Source organism: Mesoplodon bidens, assembly GCF_964165515.1.
Source record: "Mesoplodon bidens genome assembly, chromosome: 10".
In the NCBI taxonomy this organism is placed as follows: domain Eukaryota; kingdom Metazoa; phylum Chordata; class Mammalia; order Artiodactyla; family Ziphiidae; genus Mesoplodon; species Mesoplodon bidens.
Genome location: NC_138172.1, coordinates 27,744,877 through 27,769,155, shown reverse-complemented (window position 1 = coordinate 27,769,155; position 24,279 = coordinate 27,744,877). Strand labels below are relative to the sequence as shown.

General features: G+C 41.8%; 1 protein-coding gene across 4 annotated transcripts in view; it reads left to right on the top strand.

Moving 5' to 3' along the window:
* PTPRG (protein tyrosine phosphatase receptor type G) overlaps window positions 1-24,279 on the top strand; it is a 749,834-nt gene that overhangs the window by 704,145 nt on the left and 21,410 nt on the right. For all 4 annotated transcript variants that reach the window (XM_081245085.1, XM_081245083.1, XM_081245084.1 and 1 more), the window contains 10 exons: window positions 6,125-6,221; window positions 12,484-12,566; window positions 12,756-12,890; window positions 13,921-14,055; window positions 16,247-16,419; window positions 17,997-18,132; window positions 18,687-18,833; window positions 20,683-20,776; window positions 21,680-21,756; window positions 22,472-22,600. In XM_081245085.1, the coding sequence (XP_081101211.1) occupies window positions 6,125-6,221; window positions 12,484-12,566; window positions 12,756-12,890; window positions 13,921-14,055; window positions 16,247-16,419; window positions 17,997-18,132; window positions 18,687-18,833; window positions 20,683-20,776; window positions 21,680-21,756; window positions 22,472-22,600 (1,206 nt within the window). The remainder of the gene's footprint in view (window positions 1-6,124; window positions 6,222-12,483; window positions 12,567-12,755; window positions 12,891-13,920; window positions 14,056-16,246; window positions 16,420-17,996; window positions 18,133-18,686; window positions 18,834-20,682; window positions 20,777-21,679; window positions 21,757-22,471; window positions 22,601-24,279) is intronic.

The window sequence follows — 24,279 nt, the reverse complement described above, 5'->3', positions numbered from 1 at the left end:
TCAAGTGATTTAGTTCAATTGACTGTTGGCTGGATGACTGAGCAAGAATATTGAGGCATTTAACAATGTTGATGGTATTCGGGACAAACATTCATCCTCTAGAGACGAGAATTTGATCAGGATGATCAAATGCAACTCCAGTTTCTCAATTATTTATGATTTGAGACCCCAGTGCTATTCATCACAGCTGGTTTTGACACCATTTAATTATTCAAAATAATCAGCTACACCTCTGTAAACTTGATCTGACTCAAAATGGGCTTTGCTGCATCAAAATCACGCCTGTTAACAAATCCTGGGCATCCGCACCCTGTTTCTATCCTAAAAAGAAAACTGTGGCTAGAAGCTTTTGTTGCCTATGTTGAACTCTCCAGCCTAAGTATTATGCTGGTAGTTTCAGGACTGGAACAGGGAGGGCGGGGAGGAGGGAGGCTTTGTTCTACTGTTGTTATTTCACAGTCTGTCCTGGTTTGAAAGGTTTCAAATCGGGGCTATTCAGACTAGGAAGTACATCCTTTCTCCCTCAAAGGATAGTAAGACAGCCATGTAAAGGGGGAAATGAGACATAGAGAAGCTCACTAACATACCATCATCATCTAATTTAGGGGGAATCTGAAGTATTTTTAAAACAGTAGTAGTACTCCTTTTGGGTAGCTCTGCTAGAAAGGAAAATGGTAACAGGCTCTATAAGAAGCGATCAAGGCTGTTTTTATAAACAAGAGATAGTAATAGGCTGTAAAAAGGAGGTCAGGATGAGAGATTTTGTGCAATTTAACAAAAATAAAACAAAACCCTCATATTAAGAGAGTAGTAACCTCAACCTCAGATTTCTTTTATGTGGAATAATGACGGCCGGCATCTACTTGGCACGGTTGCCTGGATTATTTCGCTCGTTCCTCAGAAATACCCCATGAGGTGCGTGCTATTTTATTGTCCCTATTTTGCAGATGAGGAAAGTTACCCGTGAGAAAACCGAGGCATTGGGTGATTCAGTTAGGAAGTGGCAGCAATAGGGTTTAAGACCAAGGCTTTCTGACTCAAGCCCACATGTTTAACCTGGATGCCCTCCAGACTCTCATGGAAGTAATGTCCTGTAATGAGCTGAAGTCAAAGGAGAGATAACCAAGATTATCAGTTGATTGTCTAAAACTGGTCATGCAGCTGATGGGCCAGTGAGTTCCTTGGCAAAATAAAGGGGGGGGGAGCAGTCAAAATAAGGAGCCTCCCGCCCCCCCCCACAAGAGTACTGGGAGCCCAGTACATGGTCTTTATGGGCTAGAGCCTTCCCAGAGGGCTGAGAATCTGACTTACAAAAATCTTATATAGGGCTTCCCTGGTGGCGCAGTGGTTGAGAGTCTGCCTGCCCATGCAGGGGACACGGGTTCGTGCCCCGGTCCAGGAAGATCCCACATGCCGTGGAGCAGCTAGGCCCGTGAGCCATGGCCGCTGAGCCTGCACGTCCGGAGCCTGTGCTCCGCAACAGGAGAGGCCACAACAGTGAGAGGCCCGCATACTGCAAAAAAAAAAAAAAAAAAAAAATCTTATATAACCTCTGAATAGAGGCCTAAAATTAGTCAAAGAACTAATCTTAAGATTATAGAGGAAACCACTGCACAGTGAATATTTGCCCATTAAGAGGAGTTAAAGCAACTCATTCTGCAGTTACTGAGCACCTAGCATTCTCTGAGTACCTACTATTCTCCGCAGGTACTGAGTACCTACATGGTACAAGGCACGCAGATGAATGGGACAGAGAACTTGCCCTCAGGGAGTTCAGCCTGATGGGGGAAGACTAGAGTATACACGGCTGAAGTAGAAAGAGGGCAAAGCAAAATAAGTGCTAATACAGAAATGAAGTTCTGGAGGAGAGCAAAGGAGAAAGGATCCTGTGTATTTTGATTGGGTATTTCTGCAGAAGTTCTATTTGCCCCATCTTGATGTCAAATCTTGGAGGGAAATGGAAAAAAACAAATTTGGTGAATAGCTGTCATATGTTCAGAAGTTTGCTGCTTGGAGGAGAATGAGAAATGATTCACTGGTAATTTTGAGCCTTTGTTTAGAGGTGATGCTGAAAGCAAGCTTTTGTTCCTTGTCAGGTAAATTTTGGAGGCCGTTAAAAGCTGGGGACATTATACTTCTAGCAGATTTTGGAGTCGGGGGAAATAACGTCAGTCCTTATGCCAGGATAGTGTCTAGTGACTGTTCCCTTGGCTACCTTCGCTGACATCAACCTCACTCTTCTCCGGCCTCCCCAGTCATAATCCAGGAGGCTTCCAGAGGCGCGATGCTAACATATAATCTTTCAAGATCAGGGGAGCTCCAAGGCCCTGTGGGTCACCAGAATTAATAGGCAGGGGTCAGGGGCATCACAGGTTTCAAGGCTGAGTGCAGAGATGAGGCCAGAGGTCCAATACCCCTTGACAAGATCCTTTGGGGGATCAGGTCTGTTACAATTAACTCCAGCTGAGCTAAATTTGGGCCAGTTGCTCATCTTAAATCAAGAGAACAAAGCTTTGTCCACCTGAGCTCATGCGCCAAGGGACCAGTGGCCACAATCGCTTTATGTAAGATGCAGAGTTCTCGTGTTGCCGATGACACATACCAAGAGTTCCTGACAGAGGGGGAAAGCTGCAGAAAGAATGCTGCCTGCAGGATGGCAGAAAGTGGCCCTGTCGAGTTTCCGGAGCCTTGGTGACAAAATGCCAGTGTGGGTCTTAAATGTCCCACAGGAAAACATTTTAAACCCTTATCATGAAAAGCATCATAGTTGGTTAAGTTGAGGTTTTTATAGAGAGTGAGAAAAAACGTGCGTTAGCCAAATTTCACAGATCGTACAGGAAAAATAATTCTATTTTATAGACCAGCTGCAGGATGATAGATACTGTGATATACTCTCCAAAGATGGGTTGGTTTTCTGGAGGGGAAGGCAGTCATTTTAGATAAAGACATATGGATTCGGATGGGGGAGAGAAGGACAGGCATTCTTAGCAAGGAAAATGGCAGTGAAGCCCAGAGCAGGAGGTCATACGTACGGTCTGTTCAAGGGGCACAGAGTTAAAACTGTGTGGCATTGGGAAGGGAGTGGGTGGAAAATAGGATGGGACCTTGAAAGCCTGGCAGAGGAATCTGGCGTCTCTCTAGAGGTGTCTGAGTGAGAGAACAGCAAAGTCAAAGCAGCATTTGAAGAAAATCAGGGCAGCAGCAGCTTGTAGCCTGAGCGGAGGAGAGCAGAGGTAGGAAGGTGAGTGTGGCCAGTACCTGGCGAGGGCCAGTTCTGAGTCTGACACTAAACAAAGCACTGAGCTGTGGTCATGACTTAACCTTGTGTACAACAGTCCCCTGAACACGTTGTGGGCTGCCTGAACTCAGACACTAAGAATGTTACACACACTCGGTCTAACACTTGGTCACCAGGTCCAAAATATTTCCTTCTCAGCTTGCTTCACTGTGAAGCTGAGTAATCTGAAAGATTTCTAGATCTGTTCTGGTTGGCTTATTTTTTTTCAATTTGAGCTACCAAACGGGAGGACAGTAGGTCACCATGTGCCCTTTGGACAGCCTTTCACATCCACAACTCCAGGCAGGAGGTGATGTAGTCTGTATCATCTCCCAAGAATTCTGTGTCTGTCAACTTTTAGTGGTTTTGTTTGTTCGTTTTTTAAAGTTATACTTTATTTTAAATCTCTTGTTCTCAGTTGGCTCTTTTCTGTGATCGTGTGCCTGTTCCTTTGCAGAATATTCATTTTGAGAATACCAGCTCTGTTATAGAGACAGTAAAGTACAAACAAGCTTAAATCTTAAACTTTTTATCAGGGTGCTGAACAGGTAACTTTACTATACACACTCTCTCGGCCAGTGTCACTTCAAAAGGTTTTAACACCTATTAAAATCACATTAACTTTGAAATGCCAGTTCTGATGGAGAAAAGCCACTCCAGGATCAGATGATATTATCAGCATCTAAATGAGTCAGGCAGTACTGCAAGGAATTACAGATGACATTATTATCCACAAGACAAAATCAGAAGGCCATAGGCAAACCCCTTGGGTTCTCATAAAATCAGATTTAACATTATTTATGACTATCCTTTGTTTTCTGTCATTCATATAATTGTTAAAGTGAAATAGAGGCAACGGATCAGACCAAGAGTTTTAGATAACACAGAGTTTGATTGGCCATATTGAATGGCTGCTTTAAACAGTACAGACAGCTGCTCCCACGCAGGCTTGGTCAATTGCATTAGCCTATAATAGAGGCCCCACCTCAGTCCATAGTGTGTGGTCAGAGCCACACAATGGGGAAAAAAAATCAATAAACAAAGCGAATCTCAAACTAAGGTACTAAAAGCTGAAAGCTCAGCACAAGATATCTGAGCAGCTCAGCCCTGAAGAGGTACATGCCAAAGGTATGACCTTCAAAACCCAGAAACCAAAGCATGTCAGCTTATTTCACGGATTTGTGTACAGATTGAATTAATGGCTTCCAGAATACAAATCCATTTTCAAAGGTTTTCTGGCCCTGAAACTATTCAGAAGAGCACGCCTCAGGCTTTCAAGGCAGTTCTAAAAGGCAAATATTCTGAGTATGGCTAGCGTTGCTTCTGTTCTTGGAGATGTTAAGATATCAGACTCATTGCATTGTGCTCACATTTTATTATCTATTTTAGAGAAAAGAGCCATAGGTAGCCTTAAGGCCCTTTAAACCAGCATTTGCCAAACTGTAGGTTATAAACCATTTTAGATAGAATAGCAAGTATCAGAGTTTATCACATTTAATAAAAGTAAGAAAAGATAAAGAATCGTCATGAAACGGACACTTTCCCCAGAGAGGTGTGTTGAATTAATGCCTGTGGCTCTTCTTTTTTTTCTTTGCTTCCTTCCTTCCTTCCTTCCTTTCCTTCCTTTCCTTCCCTCCCTCCCCTCCTTCCACTGAGAATGCCTACAATTATGAAAAATTGAATATATATCCTCCAGGAATCGGGTGTCCATGAATATGGTTTCTTTGAATAGTTAGCGACCCATTGTTTCTGTACCTTAGTTAAGTTCTTTGATCACAGTGAGTTCCTCCTAAGTACTTTGCAAATATGAAAGACAGCCAGTTCCTTGTTTCATTATGCGTGATGTAAATGCTGTGGAAATCATCCATAATTGCTATGCAACTCCTTTGTGAAGAAAAGTCTGCATGCTCGTAAACTCTGTTACATCTGTTACGTGTAAAACATGTCTCCTGATCATCTTGTGTCACTTTGCCCCTGCTCTTTGCCGCAGCTGTGCGCTGCTAATGACTTCCCTTATTAGTTCGCGCCAGTGCAGCCTTGGGTTTGAAGCATACAGTGTAGAAAAATGTGGCTTTTTAGCAATCTTGTATTAGGCTAATGGATGATGTTTCTATCCATGGCAAAGGTGACCGGAGAGGAGAGTTGCTTCTCCCACTGCTGTTTTTCTGAAGAAGGATAATGTAAATAAATTCAGAGTTAACAAATAACGCATCAGAGCCATATATATTTGAGCCAGATACGACAACTGTGTAAGTTCTATTAGTGTCATTTCAGGGCTGAGTACAGTCAATCTGTAGTCCGTTAGTTATAAAACGAGGCTGTAAGGACTATAATGTAAGCATACTGCAAATCATGGAGGAGATGATTCTTCTGCCTGGAATATTCCTGTTCATCCTTTAAGGCCCGCGTGAATCATCTCCTCCTGTCTAAAGCCTTCCTCTGTGTTCCCATCAGTTTCTTCAGGCCTCTTTTCTACTAATCACATTTGACCGTCATCATCCTTTCACATGTTGTTCTCAGCCATCCGACTGTGACATACTCAAAAAGAGATACTATTTTGTAATCCCCATGCCTAGGTCAAAATCTGGAATAAAGTAGATGATTGATGAATTAGTAAAGAATGAAATCCTTTTATTTCGTTCACATCCTTCATACGTTTGTTAGTAATATGTCAGTAATCATTTCTGAAGTTGAGTTTGGGGAGGTAACGGTGGCCCGTGGCTGGGAACTGTGTAAATACTCTGTGCTTTTGGATGTAAATAGTTCCTTTCTTTCTACGACTTGTTGTTAAACGTCTAAAGCGTGTCTAAAAATCTTTGAAGTCTCGATGTTTGTTTTCTTCTCTAGGAGGTCCAGCGCTGTACAGCTGATATGAACATCACTGCAGAACATTCTAATCATCCAGATAACAAGCACAAAAACAGATACATCAACATTTTAGCATGTGAGTAATAAACTTTAAACTATCGTCAACTGCGGGGAAATGAAATCTTCCTGCTGGGTCTAAGCTCAAAGGCAAGCCACCAGAATCAGGATGCCAAGAGAAAATTACACTTGCAAGTTGACCTCTCGTTAGCCCATCTTCAACAGTGTGGAAGAAGAAGTGGGGACACTCTGCCCGCTGAGTCTTTCACGACGCTGTCAGATCTCTGCTCAATAAGCAGGTGATCGAAGGAGATGTTCTGAGCTTTACTGTTTTTACATGGAGTGATTTCATATCCGATGCTGGGAACCAAAACGTTAGGTCATGTCGCTATCTTGACATTGTTCTTATTACCAATGAGAGCCAAGTCTTTTAACACAAATGGAAATACTGGGAACTGAATCAAGGAAGTTGAATTTCAAAGCAGTCTCTCTAAGATTAGGTAATTAGTTTATACCAGTCCTCATGGCCCATGAGCTTAGTCCTGTCCAAAACATTTCCAGGGTCAAGAATACCCTGGAAGTTCAGGATGCAAACAAATAAGTGTTCTTCTTACAGAGCCTCAAGGAATACCCTAAGAGGACAGGCTACTTCTGTGGCTAGAAGGCCACTTTTCGTAGATGCTGTGGCTTGGGTCACTGGCTGAAAATATACATTTCTATATTAAGGGCAGGGGCACAGATGTTTATGGTTAACATACACTATGGTAAAGAACACAGTACTTGTAATTTTATGTAATACCGCGTTTAAATCGGACCACTTAAATCTGCACGCTGCTATAGATAGATTTTTTAAACAATACTTTAGTGAGATGTAATTCACATACCATATAAAATTCACCCATTTTAACATTAATTTGAATTTAAATTTTAAGTGAATTTCAGTGGTTTTTATTATCGACACAGAGTTGTACAACCATCACCACCATCTAATTTTAGAACATTTTCAGGACCCCAACAAGAAACTTCCTTACCCATGAGCAGTCACTCCCAATTCCTCCCTCTCCCAAAGTCCCTAGAGACCACGTACCTACTTTCTTGCTCTGTGTGTTTGCCTATTCTGGATATTTCATATAAATGGAATCATATAATATATGGCCTTTTGTGTCACTTCTACTTGGCATGATGTTTTTAAGGTATACCCATGGTGTGGCTTATATCACTACTTCATTCCTTTATCACTACTTCATTCCTTTTTATGGCTGAACGATAATACTCTGTGCTATGGATATACCACATATTAATTTCTCATTTGATGGACATTTGAGTTGTTTCTACTTTTTGACTATTATGAAGAAGGCTGCTATGAACATTTGTGTACAAGGTTTTGTACAGACATATTTTCAACTCTCTTGGGTATATACTTAGGAATTGAATAGCTAGGTCATATGGTAACTTTATGTGTAACATTTTGAAGAACTTCCCAACTGTTTACTGAAGTGGCTACACCATTTTACATTCCCAGCAGCAATATATGCAGGTTCCAACGTTTCCACATCCTTGCCAACACTTGTTACTATGTGTTTTTGATAATAGCCATCCTAATAAGTGTGAAGTCGTATCTCACGGTAGTTTTGATTTGCATTTCCTTAATGATTAGTGATGTTGAACATCTATTCACGTTATTTATTGGCCACGTGTATATCTCCTTTGGAGAAATATCTGTTCAGATCCTGTGCCCACTTTTTTTTTTTTTTTGGGGGGGGTTCACGGGCCTCTCATTGTTGTGGCCTCTCCCGCTGCGGAGCACAGGCTCCGGATGCGCAGGCTCAGCGGCCATGGCTCACGGGCCCAGCCGCTCCGCGGCATGTGGGATCTTCCCGGACCGGGGCACGAACCCGTGTCCCCTGCATAGGCAGGCGGATTCTCAACCACTGCGCCACCAGGGAAGCCTGATTTGCCCATTTTTTAATTGGATTACTTGTCTTTCTATTGTTGAGTTCTTTATAGATTCTAGATACAAATCCCTTATCAGATATATAGTTTGCAAATATTGTCTTCTATTCTGTGCATTGTCTTTTCACTTTCTTGATGATGTCCTTTGAAGTACAGATTTTTAAAATTTTGGTGAAATTCAGTGTATTTTTCTTTGGTTGCCTGTGGTCTTGTTCTCACATCCAACAACCAGTGCCTAATCCAAGATCATGAATATTTACACCTGTCACACTTTTCTGGCCTTAGCTCTTACATTTATGTCTTTGATCCATTTGCGTTAATTTGTGTATATGGTGTGAGGTAGGGGTCCAGGTTCATTCTTCTGCATGTTGATATCCAGTCGTCCCAGCACCATTTGTTGAAAAGATTCTTCTTTCCTCCATTGAGTTGTCTTAGCACCCCACCAAAAATCAACTGACTGTAAGTGTGAGGGTTTATTTCCAGACTTTCCTTTCTTTTTCATTAATCTGTATGTCTATCCTTATGTCATTGCCACACTGTCTTGATTACTGACTTTGTAATAAGTTTTGAAATTGGAAACTGTGAGTCCTCCAACTTTGCTCTTCTTTTTCAAGGTTGTTTAGGCTATTCTGGATCCCTTGTGCTTTCATATAAATTTCAGGATCAACCTGTCTATTACTGCAAAAAATGTAGCTGGGATTTTAATACAGATTATTTTGAATCTATAGTTGAATATGGGGAGCACTGCCATTTTAACAAAATTAGGTCTGCCCATTTATGAAGATGGGATGTCTTTCCATGTATATAGGTCATCTTTTATTCCTTTCAGCAGTCTGCATTTTACAAGTGTTGTGCTTTTGTTAAATTTATTTCTAGGTATTTTATTCTTTTGGATGGAATTGTTTACTTGATATTTTCAGATTGTTAATTGCTAGTGTATGGAAATATAATTGATTTTTGTATGTTCTGTTGATCTTGTATCTTACCTCCTTGACTAAACTCATTAGTTCTAACAGTTGTGTGGCCCTTGTTATTTTCTATATTTTTGTTAATAGCCACTGTAACAGGTGTGAGGTGATATTTCATCGTGGTTTTGATATGCATCTCCCTGAAGATCAGTGATGTTGAGCACCTTTTCATGTACCCATTGGCCATCTATATGTTTTCTTTGGAAAAATGGATATTTAGGTCCTCTGCCCATATTTTAACTGATTGCTCGTTTTGCTATTGATTTGTGTGAGTTATTTATATATTTTGGATGTCAACCCCTCATCAGATACATGATTTGCAAATATTTTCTCCCCCCTCGGTAAGCTGCCTTTTCATTTTGTTGATGGTTTCTTTTGCTTGCAGAAACTTTTAGTTTGATGTAGTTCCACTTGTTTATTTTTGCTTTTGTTGCTTTTGGTTTTGGTGTCAGATTGAAAAAAATCACCGCCAAGACTTATGTCAAGGAGCTTTTTTCCTCTGTTGTTTTTTCCTAGGAGTTTTATGATTTCAGGTCTTAAATTCAAGGTTTTAATCCATTTCGAGTTAATTTTTATGTATGGTGGACTGTAGTGGTCCAGTTTCATTCTTTTGCATGTCGCTGTCCACTTTTCCCAACACTATTTATTGAAGAGAGTGTCCTTTCCCCATTGTATATTCCTGGCCCTTTTGTCATAAACCAATGGACTGTATATGTGTGTGTTTATTTATGGGCTCTCTACTCTGTTCCATTGATCTGTGTGTCTGTTTTTATTGCCAGTACCATACTGTTTTAATCATTATAGCTTTGTAATATAATTTGAAGTCAGGGGGTGTGATGCCTCCAACTTTGTCCTTCTTTCTCAAGATGGCTTTGGCTATTTGAGGTCTTTTATGGCTCCACACACATTTTAGGATTGTTTGTTCTATTTATGTGAAAAATGCCATTGGAATTTTGATAGGTATTGCATTGAATCTGTAGATAGCTTTGGGTAGTAGTATGGACATGTTAACAATATTAGTTCTTCCAATCCATGAGCATGGACTATCTTTCCATTTATTTGTGTCTTCCTCAGTTTCTTTTATTAATATCTTAGAGTTTTCAGTACACAGGTCTTCCACCTCCTTGGTTAAGTTTATTCCTAGGTGTTTTGTTCTTTTTGATGCAATTGTAAATGGGATTGTTTTCTCAATTTCTCTTTCTGATAGTTCATTATTACTGTATAGAAATTCAATCGATTTTTGTGTATTGATTTTGTATCCTGCAACTTTACTGAATTCATTTATTAGTTCTAACAGTTTTTTGATGGAGTCTTTAGGATTTTCTATATATAATGTCAGGTCATCTGCAAATAGTGCCAGTTTTACTTCTTCCTTTCTAATTTGGATGCTTTTTATTTCTCTTTCTTGCCTAACTGCACTGGCTAGGACTTCCAATGCCATGATAAATAAAAATGGCAAGAGTGGACATCCTTATCTTGTTCCCATTCTTAGAGGAAAAGCTTTCAGCTTTTCACCATTGAGTATGATGGTAGCTGTGGAGTTGTCATATACGACCTTAGGGTCTCTATATACAGGATCATGTCATCTGTGAATGTAGTTTTACGTCTTCTAGAAAACGTTTTAAAAGAACCAAAAGTCATTTTTGAATGAGAGTATTTGTTTCAGTTACCTGAGAGAATGAGGAGAAGGAAAAGAAGAGAACAAGAAAGAAGAGTAAAACTTTTCTTTTCTTGCCAGTCTTTGGATAGATTGACTCTGGCAGTATTTGTTGGCCAAGCCAGTCAAGGCTCACCTCCCTGAGATTGTGAGGACTTGTCCATTTATAGACCTCATTTCTAACCATATAAGTCAGGCAGACATATACACGTGTATATGCCTTGCATATGTCCACACACATCACTCTCCACCATAGCAACCTCTACTTCTAGTGAGCTCACTGCCTTAGCTAAAAGTATGTGGCAGAGAAGAGGGAGGAAATCAAGGCAACTTCTGTGTGATGTGCCCAAGGGTCACAGTGTTTTGTCACAAAACCACCAGTTCTTCTTAGACATGTTTGTACTTTCACAAGTTCATTTGAGGTTTTACTTTCACAAATTCAAATTAGATGTGGTTTTATTTTCCTAAGTTCAGAGAGCTGGGTTTTGGTGCTCTGTTGGCCACTTGGTCAGACTCTGGGCACATCACGCAGCACCTTGGTCTACCCCTATGTTAATGCCTTTATATAGCAAAGAGTAGCATGGAAATGATATGGAACAAGTAAAATTAGTCCATGAATGTGCCTGGAACACAATATAGGAAGAGCCTTCTCTCATGGAGCCATCACAGCTTTCAAGGCACACGTGGATGCCACCTCCAGTACTGATCTTTTTAGCTAGTCTGTTACCTTTTTGATGAAATATGAATTGTGCAACTTGAGGAACACTTGTTCCTCTTTGTCAGTCTGAGAAGTAACAATATAATGCTCCTAAGGCATAGGATCCAGATGCCCTAGGAGAGTATTTTCAGTTGGGGCTCATTTATATCAGGCAGCCCCTGTTCAGATTCACTGCAGTCTGAGAGTTTGTCAGCACAACAAAAGCAATTCACAGTTCCAAGAATGTGGAGGGCTTTCCAAAAGTGCTTGATATAGTCTGGGGTCAGTAATGTCTAGGCTAATCCACTCATTGGACTTCTTTTCGAGCTAGCCTTTTACGATCATGATTATAAATGGAAATGGAAATCGGGCTTTTGCCCATTCTCTTTCTAGCTAGGGAAAAATAAAAGTATGACCTCAGCTTTCTTTTGTTTGTTATCCTATAAATACAAGCTCATTCTGTTGGGCAACCAGAGGCACATATCACCACTCACCTTTTGTTCGTAGGGGAAGGTTAAGTGGATCTTAAATCTGATCATGGACTTCAGATTCCTGTGAAGAGATTACTCTTAGAAGCAAGCTCTGGCTCCCTCAATTATTCAGGGTCTGCTGGGGTGATGGGGAGTCCAGCTGAATTTAGCAATGGCACCTCCGGAAAATAGATGTTCTGGACTTGATCTAATAAAATCACCTTTTTATATTCATATCAGTGGGGAGGGTGTTGGGCACGAGTAATCAAAGGGCTTGGAAACTGGTTTTAAAATATAGGACGAGGAAATCTGGGAGGGTTGCAACTTGAATTGTTTTACATGAACTAATAAGGACCACAATTTGCATTTCTTGCATATTAGCACTCACAGGTCAGAGCATGAGGTAGGAATGTCCCTATCGTTTGGAGATGGGTTTGAATGCTGTAGCTTTGAATTTTTAGCTGTTCTTCTGCCCGGTTTCTCGGGCCACTCTGGGAGATGCCATGTTGCCTCTTTGCCTTGTTTTGTGCTTTAGAATGCTGCTAGTTTTTTAATTATACATTTTGATTTTGCTTTTTTTTTTTTATCCTCTGTAGATGATCACAGTAGGGTGAAGTTAAGACCTTTACCAGGAAAAGACTCTAAGCACAGCGACTACATTAATGCAAACTATGTCGATGTAAGTCAGAAATGTTTTTATAAACCTCTTTCTGATAAATGAAGAGTGCTGCAGAAACTGTTGAATGTGTTTTCATACTGCACAGAGCTCACATGAGAAGCACAGCCTACTCAATACGGAAGGCACTTGAATTATTAACTGGTCTGTGATACTGCTTTCATCTTACTTTGTGCTGTGTCATCTTTGAAGGGTTACAACAAAGCGAAAGCCTACATCGCCACCCAGGGACCGTTAAAGTCTACATTTGAAGATTTCTGGAGGATGATTTGGGAACAAAACACTGGAATCATTGTCATGATTACGAACCTTGTGGAAAAAGGAAGAGTAAGAGCTTGTTGGCTTAATTGTGTACCTTCATTCAAAAAAATATTTGTGGAGTACCACTGTAGGGTAGAAACTTGGCAAGGCTGAAAGAGTTAGAGAAGTGGCCTCCCTGCCAGGAAAGTGAGCTAGGCACTTACCAGAGTGGATTAAACATGATGATTGAGGTGAATAGGGTATTAATTGGGGGGGGGGGGTGCTGCAAAACACAGGAATGCATCCTCTAGTACAGAGATTTTTTTTAAAGAGTTAATATCTGAGGTGAGATTTGGACAGTGAAAGAGGAGGAGGAAGAGTTACACAGGCTTGAAAAGAGAAGGAAGGACGTTCCAAATATCTGGGAGAGAAAGAACAAAAGCAGGGACGTTGGAAGAAACAGTTTAGTCAAGGAACTACTAATAGTTCACACTGGGGGGAGTAAAGACTGCTTAAACACCTTGACCATCACTAAGAGAACCTTTTTTTAAGATGATGATTCATATGTTAACTTTATTGGGTTATGAGCTTACATTAGACGTGAATCTAAGCTGGAATAAGGATCCAGGCTCTGGTTGGTTACTCAGAATCACTACTGCTTCACTTTGACGGTGGAATCCCTGTTCTGCCTTTGGTGACCCAGTTTTTAACACGAAGGCTCTCACAGTTGCAAGAGACTTTGTGTTAACTGTGAATGCAGGCCAGCCTCCCCAAATGATACTTAAACTCCCTTGATGACATATCCTACCCACATTTCGTAGAGGTCAAATATACAGGATTTTTCTTAGACCTTCTTGTAAAGTACATCATGTGTTGAAAGATGATCATGAATACTAGGCCCATTTCTCAAATGATCTTGCCCAAACGTGTCCCAAGATTAACCTCTTCAGAGGTCACATCTGCCTGCAAGGACTGATTCAGCCCATGCATTCCTTTTTTAGTCAACCACATAGTGATATGGCCTGTGTCTCAACACCGTCATTTGAAACCACATTATCAACATTGGAGTTGTGACATCAATTGCAGTTACAATTTACAGCTTTTTCCTTTTTTGCAGCGAAAATGTGATCAGTATTGGCCCACAGAGAACAGTGAGGAGTATGGAAACATTATTGTCACACTGAAGAGCACAAAAGTACACGCCTGCTATACTGTTCGTCGTTTTTCAGTCCGAAATACAAAAGTGAAAAAGGTATTGAAGGAGTTGGGCGGGGGGGCTGCCAGGGCATCTCTTTTTAAACTAGTATGAAAATTACTGTGCGACTAAGGCCAACTCTCATAACCAACTTGGTTTTTAAAAAAGTATTTTTGAAACATTTTTTTCACAACTCTTTTGATTGACATCAGTGTATGGTGTGAAAGATACTGGCAAAGCACATAATAGAATTTAACTGGCCTGATTGAGTTCTTTAATCTCTCCATGAAGGAGGCTTCATTTGGGGGGGAAAAAAGGTCCTCTGAGGTTTTGGTAACCAGCAAATATGGCAGCATCTGTTTGTTTGATGATGTAGCTTTTTAATTCCAATTTTCTGACAGCTTTAAAGCACTGTTTCCCAAAGTGTGTCCCAAGGGATACTAGCCCTGCAAGATGCTTGCAGGAATCAAATTCTGTGCTTCAATAAGTATGGAAAAGGAATGCCATGTAGTATGTATTCCCCCTTAGAAATTTACAAGGAACACAAGTACCGAGAGTGCTAGAGTTAAGAAACCGATATAACTTTGTCGTGTTTCCTAATGTGACTTAACAATAAAAACCTTCTCTGTAGTAGAACTGTTACCATCCTGAGAATTACACCTTGTGGAAATGGTGCTTTCAAGTTATCTCAATTTCTCTTGTTGAAAATCCACTGTCCCATCGAGACTCATAGATCACTGTAGCAGTACTATGAACTCAAGACAGATGCTCATTAGGAAAATGTGAAGTAGTACTCTACAGAGGTTTAGGTATGGGAGTTGTTTGTAGCAGTCGTTCCTAATTTATTTTTTTAGTCTTGGACATCTTTGAGAATGTGATAAAACTGTCTCCCCCTTGCCCCAGAAGAACTCACATTTACCGAGATTTGTTTTGTTTTGTTTTGTTTTGCGGTACGCGGGCCTCTCACTGTTGTGGCCTCTCTCATTGCGGAGCACAGGCTCCGGATGTGCAGGCTCAGCAGCCATGGCTCAGGGGCCCAGCCGCTCCACGGCATGTGGGATCTTCCCGGACCGGGGCATGAACCCGTGTCCCCTGCATCGGCAGGCGGACTCTGAACCACTGAGCCACCAGGGAAGCCCTTACTGAGATTTTTATACGCACTGTCAGTGGCTCTGAAGCCCATTTGTGATCCAAGGTTAACTGTCCTTTCTGGGTATCGTTTTTTTCCAAGAATAGCAGAAGTATATAAAAATCAGCTGCACTGTTTTTATCTGTGTTCTCTGTAATAGAGCTGTTAACTGGCTCAAGCTAACCAATAACCGGTTTATACTCATGAAGTACAGTGTCCGTTACTCACGGAAGCACCTCAGTTTATTTAAACACAGCCCACTTACTCTTATTTTAGAAACAGCTTAAGCCGGAGGAGGAAGTCCAGTAGGAACGTTAGGTGTTTTGCACACTGACCGTAGTAACTGCAAATGCGGAAGAAATAGGAAAATGAGAGGTAACAGAAGGATTAAGAAATCAAAGACATCCAAAGGCCTTGTAGCACAGGGCCAGACACCCTACAAGGTTCAGTGTCAATGGATTAATGACCCTGAATCATCAAAAAAAATTTTTTATTTTAGAGGTATTGGTAATTAAAAAAAAAAAATCACAGCAAGTGATCTATTTGGGGAAATTTTTCATCCAAAGTGGTTCAAGTGTAAAAAGTGCAGCCACTTAAATGAATTCTTCAGAGTAGTTTTCCTTTATGAAAGTGACAGATAAATTGATGGTTGCCTTTGACTCTAGAGATTTTGAACCACTTGTCACTTAGGACCCTCCCCACACTTCCTGGAGAGTGTACAGCACAAGCACTCTGGCTCCTAAAGGTCCAACCCGGACAGTGGAGCAAGAATGTGAGTCCCGGCCCACAGTCGGATGAGCTGGGGCAGGAAGTCAGGAAATGGAGGCCGTGTAGGCAAATTACAAAGTGCTTGGATCGGTCCAGAAAACCGATATTAAACATTCATTCTTGGTACAGTCTTCACCCATTTTCTCTTCCCAGAGATGTCTGATCCTTCTCACGCACCCAGGTCATGTCTCCATTTTGGGCATGAGAGGGCCACAGAGAGGGAATAACCAACCCCAGGAACAGCAGTTAAGGCGAATGGGAACAGAGGTCAGGTTTGCTGACATCCTTATGTGATTTTTACCAGAATGCCCACCCTCAGCTTAAAGCCATCTTCTCTCACCCTTCTCTCAGGGTCAGAAGGGAAATCCCAAGGGGCGTCAGAATGAACGGGTAGTGATCCAGTACCACTACACGCAGTGGCCCGACATGGGAGTTCCCGAGTATGCCCTCCCGGTCCTGACCTTCGTGAGGAGGTCCTCAGCAGCCCGGACTCCAGAAACGGGCCCTGTGTTGGTGCACTGCAGGTGAGGCCGGCGGCGTCCCCTTTCTTCTGCCTGGGATTCAGCATTTGAATTGGGCAGAGCAGCGGGTGTGGGCTGTGTGAACTTGGGACCACTGTGGCCCTGCTGCTGCTTTGATTTAGAAACGGAGTCTTACGCTGAAAACTGGGACCAATGAGACCTGTTAGGGTTACGGAAAGTCACTGTAGTCCCCTCACATTAAGAAACCATCTGCTGCTTCTGAGGTTAAAACAAAATCTGCTCTTAGAGGATGAGTCTCCAGTTTTTATAACGCCTTCTTATTACTGATAAAAAGATCCCCAGTGTTTATAGGGAAACCGTTGGCAGCTCCTAATATATAGAAACCTTACACACAAGTTTAGAACTTTCCGCACTAGAGATTTTGAGTTCTTGAACATGGTTTTTTTCTGTAGGGTTCATCCAAATAATAATATTTAGTTTATGTGTGAAAGGCTTTCAGTTTATACGTGCTATATTTTTAAAGCACAGATAAAGCCTGCTTTCCCATCTTAACTAACTACCTTAAACAACCTTAGCTGATGGTTTCAAAAATGCTTTTATTGTGGTTCATTTGGATTGCTGGGCTTTTTTCACTTTGGTATTCAAATAGATGTTGCTTATTCTGTGATGTATGTTACATAGCTGCCCGGCCTTTTCTCAGCATTTCTTTGGGGCTGTTCTCATAACATGCTTCCACAGAGCAGGTCCTTTGCAGACGTTGGAACCCATCTTCTGTTTAAAGTCCCATGAGGACCCTACATTTTTGCTCACCCACTTAGAATCACTAAAATAGAGGTGAAGCTCTATCCGGCAAAGCACTTGGGTATCATCAACAAAACTGTGTGAGGTGGAGAGCCTGAGGCAGCAGGTTTCTGCCAAACGAAGCCTGTGGTTCAACCTGTGGTTCAATACGGCAGAACTCGGGTCTCCCTGGGTTGGGTTGGGTTGTTTTGCTGAAATCACAATCAGGAAACGGGAGTAAACGAGGCCAGCTTTTCCACAGGGGCTCTTCTCCTACCCCTGGATTACTAAAGGAAAGTAGCCCTTTAAATAGGAACTTGGCAGTACTGAGCACCCTGGGCGGGAGTTGTGCACAAAGGGGGTTTATTGAAAGGATAGTGTGTTCTCCCAGAATCCCTGGGGGAGCGGGAGAATCAAGGCGATGCCTCGGCAGGGGTGGTTCTGGTGTGGAGATGGCTACTGCCAGGAGAGACACCTTGCGGCCCCTGGCATCACAGAGTTAAACCCTTTGCTTGAGCTGCAAGCAAGGCTGAGAAAGCAAATCTGTAACTCTCTCTATTTTTATTTATTTCTATTTATACATATTTTATATTTTTACGTATGGTAGAAGGGCAGTCTTCCCTCCCCCTCAAGACTCACGAGGGAGGAAGGATCCTATTGAAGGTTCTGGATGCTATCCGTATGTCAGTCATAATAACCCTCTTGTTGAGAGAACCTAGTGTAGTTGACGCAGGTTATTTCTCAGCACGTTGGAGACTCAGATGATAATTTCTGTAATCCATGGTTCATGACCTGGTAGAGCAGCAGGTGTCCTGGACGAGTGTCTGCCTCTCTTCCAGTGCTGGCGTGGGCAGGACGGGCACCTACATTGTGATCGACAGCATGCTGCAACAGATAAAAGACAAAAGCACAGTCAATGTCCTGGGATTCCTGAAGCATATCAGGACACAGCGCAACTACCTCGTCCAGACTGAGGTGAGGAGGGGCTGCTGGTGTTCTCATGTGATTCCAGCACACGCTTGAACTGAAAGTTGAATGATTGAGAGTGAGACATAAGCATTCTCTTGGAGCTGGAAGGAATTTACAGGTTGGTGTTGGAAGATGTCCTAACCGGGATACCGTTCTTTGGCTTACAGGCGTCCATTTCTGTGTGGCTCTTAAATGAAGCAGATACAGTTTTCTCTAGTGCTGTGTATTCCACGCTAGGGGTGGTTAAACCTTGTTTTTTAGCCTGAGAGATATATACGAGAGAGTGGTTCTGAAGCCCTTCACTGAACACACGTTTTCCCACTGCTTTGTTTGGGGCGTGCTATGGAATACAGAACTAAACGCAGCACAGGCCCTACCCTAAATTAACTTCTGATAGATAAGGAAGGAAAGATTGACTGGAGCCGACCCCCTGGCTGTAAATGCATGAGGGAGGTCCCTGCTAGGGGAAGAGTTCATCTAAGGTTGAGTTCACGCGGGGGACAGAGGTGGCTGCCCTGTCCCAGCTCTCCTCAGTGACTACCATGTCGTGTGCCTTTTAGGAGCAGTACATTTTCATCCACGATGCCTTGTTGGAAGCCATTCTTGGAAAGGAGACTGAAGTATCTTCCAGTCAGCTGCATAGTTACGTTAACAGTATCCTCATTCCAGGAGCGGGAGGAAAGACACGACTGGAAAAACAGTTCAAGGTAGTGCTTTCAATACGTTTCTTTGGCACAGCAGCAAGGAGGTAAAGAAATGCCTTGAGTTTGGAGGGTCATGTCTTTTTTGCATGAATGTCTAGACTGAAATGGATTACTATTTGTACTCCTCAGATGTAATCCATGGGAAGATCAAGTTTCGACTTCCGTATTAATTGTGGGTATCCAGGTAGACAGTGCCATGCTGTATTTTCTTCTGCACAGTTTACGACTTTAACATTTGCCCCTGGCCCCAATGACACAGTACTCTGTCAGTCGTTCCAGTCCAAAAGATATCCTCTGTATTTTTTTCTGAACAAATACTATCTTACCCTGATGGAGAACGGCTATTTTTGGCATTATCTTAAAAGCAAAGCTCTTTGAATGACTATCCTAGCAGATAATTTAGAAACTAGAAAAGATCTAGTTACTACGGAATACTAAAGAAACTTTAGTTAACTTTTCCTAAATGGTTATTCTTTTTCTTTGATAGGGGCATGAGGTGTAAAGATTTATATGGAATTGAGTGAAAAAAGAGACTATAAGAACTATTAAACTAAGTAAGATCAGAATGCTCAGTCATCTCAGTACATCTTAGTACTTAGTACAACCAAAGTACTAAGTGCTTTCCTATTTCGTAGTCTTTCATTAGACTTTAAAAAACCAGGCTTTTTTGCACATTGTTCTATATGTAATTTCTCATTTTGTGTCAAGATGGAAAGAATGAGATGAATCTCTGCAGTTTTAGTTTTCATGGTAAAACCTTCCATAGACACTGAAACCTTCGAGTCTCAGCTCAAGAAATGAGACTGTCAAGCAAATGATAACAAGTGATATGAAATGAAAAATAGATCAATTTCACCAAGTTCAGTTATAACAATTTTAAATTTCTAGGTCTCCTTTTATAACATCCTTGCTACTCTGCAAACCATTTGAGGTAATCAATAGTGAGGACATAGTGTCTCATTTTGAATGTTTAAAATGAATCCTTAAAAAAATTAAGTACCCATAATTCTTAATTAAATTCTGCCTTCTCTGCTTCTGCAACATTTGTTTATACAGTTTTAAAAATTAATCAAAGGCAACCAGGTCATTTGTTCCTTTACAGGCATATTAACCAACTACACCCACCTCCAGGTAGAGAAGACTGTTCCCATATACTCTGTTAGCATGGACCCCTCCCCTCCCCACCCCACCCCCAAAAGATGGACAGAATGATTCAACCAAGCTCTATACACAGGAAGAATAACCAAACTACTGGGCCAATTATTTATAACAGCCTTAGAACAATGTCAGTTCAGTTTAACAGACATTTACTGAGAACTTAGTCAATTCTTTACCATGATTAGCTCTTATTACCACGAAGCCGTCTTTGCTAGTATAGAGCCACCTCCGTCTCATGTGGCTGTGAGGAATCAGTGACATCATCAACAGAGAAACCCACGTTAATTCAACAAATGCTGCTTACGTAGTGCCTGTAGTCAAGAAACCTAAGGCCTAATAATAAAACAAGCACGCAAACAACCAAGACAACTGAAAAAGCTACCACTCTTGAAACACAAAAAAGTGTCCTTTGGGATACAAAAATGTTTAAAATTCATTAGTAATCTGATTATAGTATTTGTGCCAGATCAAGCAGATGCTATCAATTATACTTTTGTTTTTGTTTTGTCGTCTTTCCCCACTTGACAGAGATAGACAACGCTGCATGTACGTCAAAGAATTCCAAGTTTAGGGTCTACAACGTAATGATTTGATAGTTATGTGTATATATACTGAGAAATGATTACCACAATAAGTTAACACAGGCACAATTATAATCCTTTGAATGAAGGCTAAAATGTTGCTTTTCTTTCAGCTGGTCACACAGTGTAATGCAAAATATGTGGAATGCTTCAGTGCTCAGAAAGAGTGTAACAAAGAAAAGAACAGAAACTCTTCAGTCGTGCCCTGTAAGATCTTAAAATCAGTTTGACTTGCCTGTGTTCGTTTTCTCTTTGGATTTTGCATGTTAGGTAAAGAGGCAGCCACTACCAAGGGGAAAAGTTATGCTGAGGACAACTGAAGCAGTTTGATCAAGACGGGAGGGGTTGGGTGTCGGCACCAGCAGGTTGCTGCATCTATGTGACATGAAAGCTAGCTTCAGTTCACCTCGAAATTCAAGAGTTAGATTATTTCTACCATGTCTTGCCTTTAAAAAAAAATGTAAAGTCATTATCACTGTGGCATTAATGCTCTCTTCAAACAGAGAGTCCTGGATTAATCTGCACAGCTGGAACTACATTGCTAAATTATTCTGGCTATTGAGACTAAGGCACCGTTGGTAGGTGGTGACCGCTGCATAAATAACTTGGGACACAGCAGTGGATACTGTGTGTAGTACACTGTATACACAGGCATGGGTTGTCAGTGGAGAGATTCTCTCTACTGAAAGAGGCCAATATTTTCTAAGCCCTTCCCAAAGAAAAAGATTGGGAGTAAGAGGATGGCAAAAGAGCAAACTACAATACATTGGTATAATTGTAGGAATATCAAACCAGGGTCAAGAGTGACCTGAAACCCTGTGTCGTCTCCACACAGAGTATCCTCTTAGTGATCTGCTGGGAAAGCCTCTCCCACAGTCAAGTGTTATTCCTAGAACGTCTGGGTCCTGCTGGGCACATGCAGCAGAATTTCATTTTACATTCTTCCTTAGCTGATAATGCTCTAGCTTGTTTAAAAATATAGGTAAGTCTTAAAAAGAAAGGGGAGCCAAAGAGCTCTATTACTCACCAAGTAACTCTCAGAAAGTGCTGTTGGTGGTGAGGGGTAATGAGGCAAATGTGGTGTTTGTTTTCGTTTTTTCCATGTCATAGCTGAGCGTGCTCGAGTGGGCCTTGCACCGTTGCCTGGAATGAAAGGAACAGACTACATTAATGCTTCTTATATCATGGTGAGAGTCAACAGTTAATTATAAATCAAGTCAATTAAACTGAAAGGTGCTAAACAGCAGATACCACCTATGTGACTTTCATTTTTCAAGTAATTTCTTGAGGTGTAATATCAAAATTATAGAGATTTCTGTATCTGGAAACCTCTAACCAAGGATACCCAATCGGTGAGGACACAAAAATTGCTTAAGTTCACAGAAATGCTTGTTAAGGAATTAATCTTTTCATGAATTTCACCCATCTAGTCTTGGAATACATGTTGAAATTGCTGTCAAGTAAAAACAGCAGGGGGAACTAGAAGTGCATCGGACGTGGAGAGAAAACTGTCTATACATGTTAGGAGAAGTACATCTAAAAATTAGCCAAGGGCCTCCCTGGTGGCGCAGTGGTTGAGAGTCCGCCTGCCGATGCAGGGGATACGGGTTCGTGCCCCGGTCTGGGAGGATCCCATATGCCGCGGAGCGGCTGGGCCCGTGAGCCATGGCCGCTGGGCCTGCGCGTCCGGAGCCTGTGCTCCGCAACGGGAGAGGCCACAGCAGTGAGAGGCCCGCATACCGCAAAAAGAAAAAAAAAAAAAAAAATTAGCCAAATGCACTGAGTGCCTCTTTTGATTATTTTCGTGAGGTCAAAACAGTGCTAGTCTTATTTCATGAATGTATTTTACTGCTGCAGAGTTAAACACTCATAATCACTGGTTTTTCGTCTTCCTAACTGAAGGGCTATTACAGGAGCAATGAATTTATCATAACCCAGCATCCTCTGCCACATACTACGAAAGATTTCTGGCGAATGATTTGGGATCATAACGCACAGATCATTGTCATGCTGCCAGACAACCAGAGCTTGGTAAGTAAAGCACATCTGCTATATATTAATGAGCCCGGGAGGCCAGAGCATAAATTACCTTGTCACAGGGCTACAGTGTCTGTACATGCTAGGGAGGGAATTCAGACTTCTCATCTTGTACGTCTGCACAGGTGCCTTTCCTAGTCTTACCATTCCTGACCCTATCAGTTCCAATAGGATCAGCACTGATCCCTAATGCCGGTGATACATCACTCACCCCTCAGTTGTACTGTACATGGCAGTGTGGGAGAAGGTTTTTATTTATTTATTTTGGCTGTGTTGGGTCTTTGTTGCTGCGCGCAGGCTTCTTGTCTCGAAGCACGGGCTCTAGGCGCGCGGGCTTAGTTGCTCCGCGGCATGTGGGATCTTCCCAGAGCAGGGCTCGAACCCATGTCCCCTGAATTGGCAGGCGGATTCTTAACCACTGAGCTACCAGGGAAGCCCAGAAGGTTTTGAAGGAGGTCCTTTTTCTAACCTCACTAATGCACGCTCTTAAGCCGACCTCTTAGTTGCTATATGTCACTGTTGAAAAATAAATGAACAATAACAGTAGTTAACATTTATTGATTATATTTTTACGTGTATTAACTCCTTTCATCCTTTCTACAACTCGATGACACAGGCACTCTCAGCATCTCCTTTAGTAGCTGAGAAAACTGAGGGAAGTAACTTGCCCAAGGGCATATACGAACCATGGGAGCCAGGATTGGAACTTGAGTCGCCTGTCTCATTTTGCTAGTGTATATGTCCAGTGCCGCCACACCATAGAAATGTTGCCTAGCCCAAGGAAAACGGTATCAAAAGTTCTAATGATGTATCTTTATTTTCCCCCAGTCCATCGGCAAGCCCAATCTATTATGGGGGGGAGATTAGGAAAGGCTTCCTTGTTCGGACTTGATGGTGCTTTTTAAGACCTTTTAAGCTTTAAGACCTTGACTAAGTCCTTCCCTATTGGGGTCGCTACACCCTAGAGGAGAAGGGTGAGCACGTTTACGAAAATAAGTGTAACTGCTTCTGCTGAGCTCTCACTGCATTCTTAAGTTTCGAAATAGTTGGGTCTTCAGAAGTTCCTATGAGGACTTGTAAGCGCACAAAGTAAAAACAAAAACAAAAACGATCTGCCTCCGTGAGTGTCAGAGTAGTGAGTTTTTTAATCAAGAAAGAACAGCATGTGAGTGAACCCCTAGTCTTGATGACATGCATTTGACTGTGTGCCCAGTCAGTAGGAACTTCACTTTGTCGCTTTCTGCTCCAGCTTCGGAATACCAAGACTGCTTCTGTGTGATAGAATGGCAACAAAGTTGAGAATCTTAAGCTAAAAACTGGCATGTAAATTTTCAAATTAGCTGGCAATAGGGGTCTACTCTGTTCGGCATATGGAAAATGGAGGCATTTAGGGTTGTTAAAACGTGCATTTGTTGGATGAGTCAGTGTTTTGTTATCCTCACTTAACAGAGGACAGTCACTATACCCGAGAGCTCATTTGTATGGGGAGGAGAGGGGGAGACTGAGTGAGTGAATCAATACGTGTTCTGTGGACAGCGACGATACAGGGCCACCAGCCCCGTCATCTCGGTGTCTCTCTGAGGCCCAAGGGGGCTATGCTGCAATCATGCATGTCTGCACTCATAGCTCTAGGGTCGAAAGTCAGATTCAGTAGTGTGTAGTTTTTTCTAAAG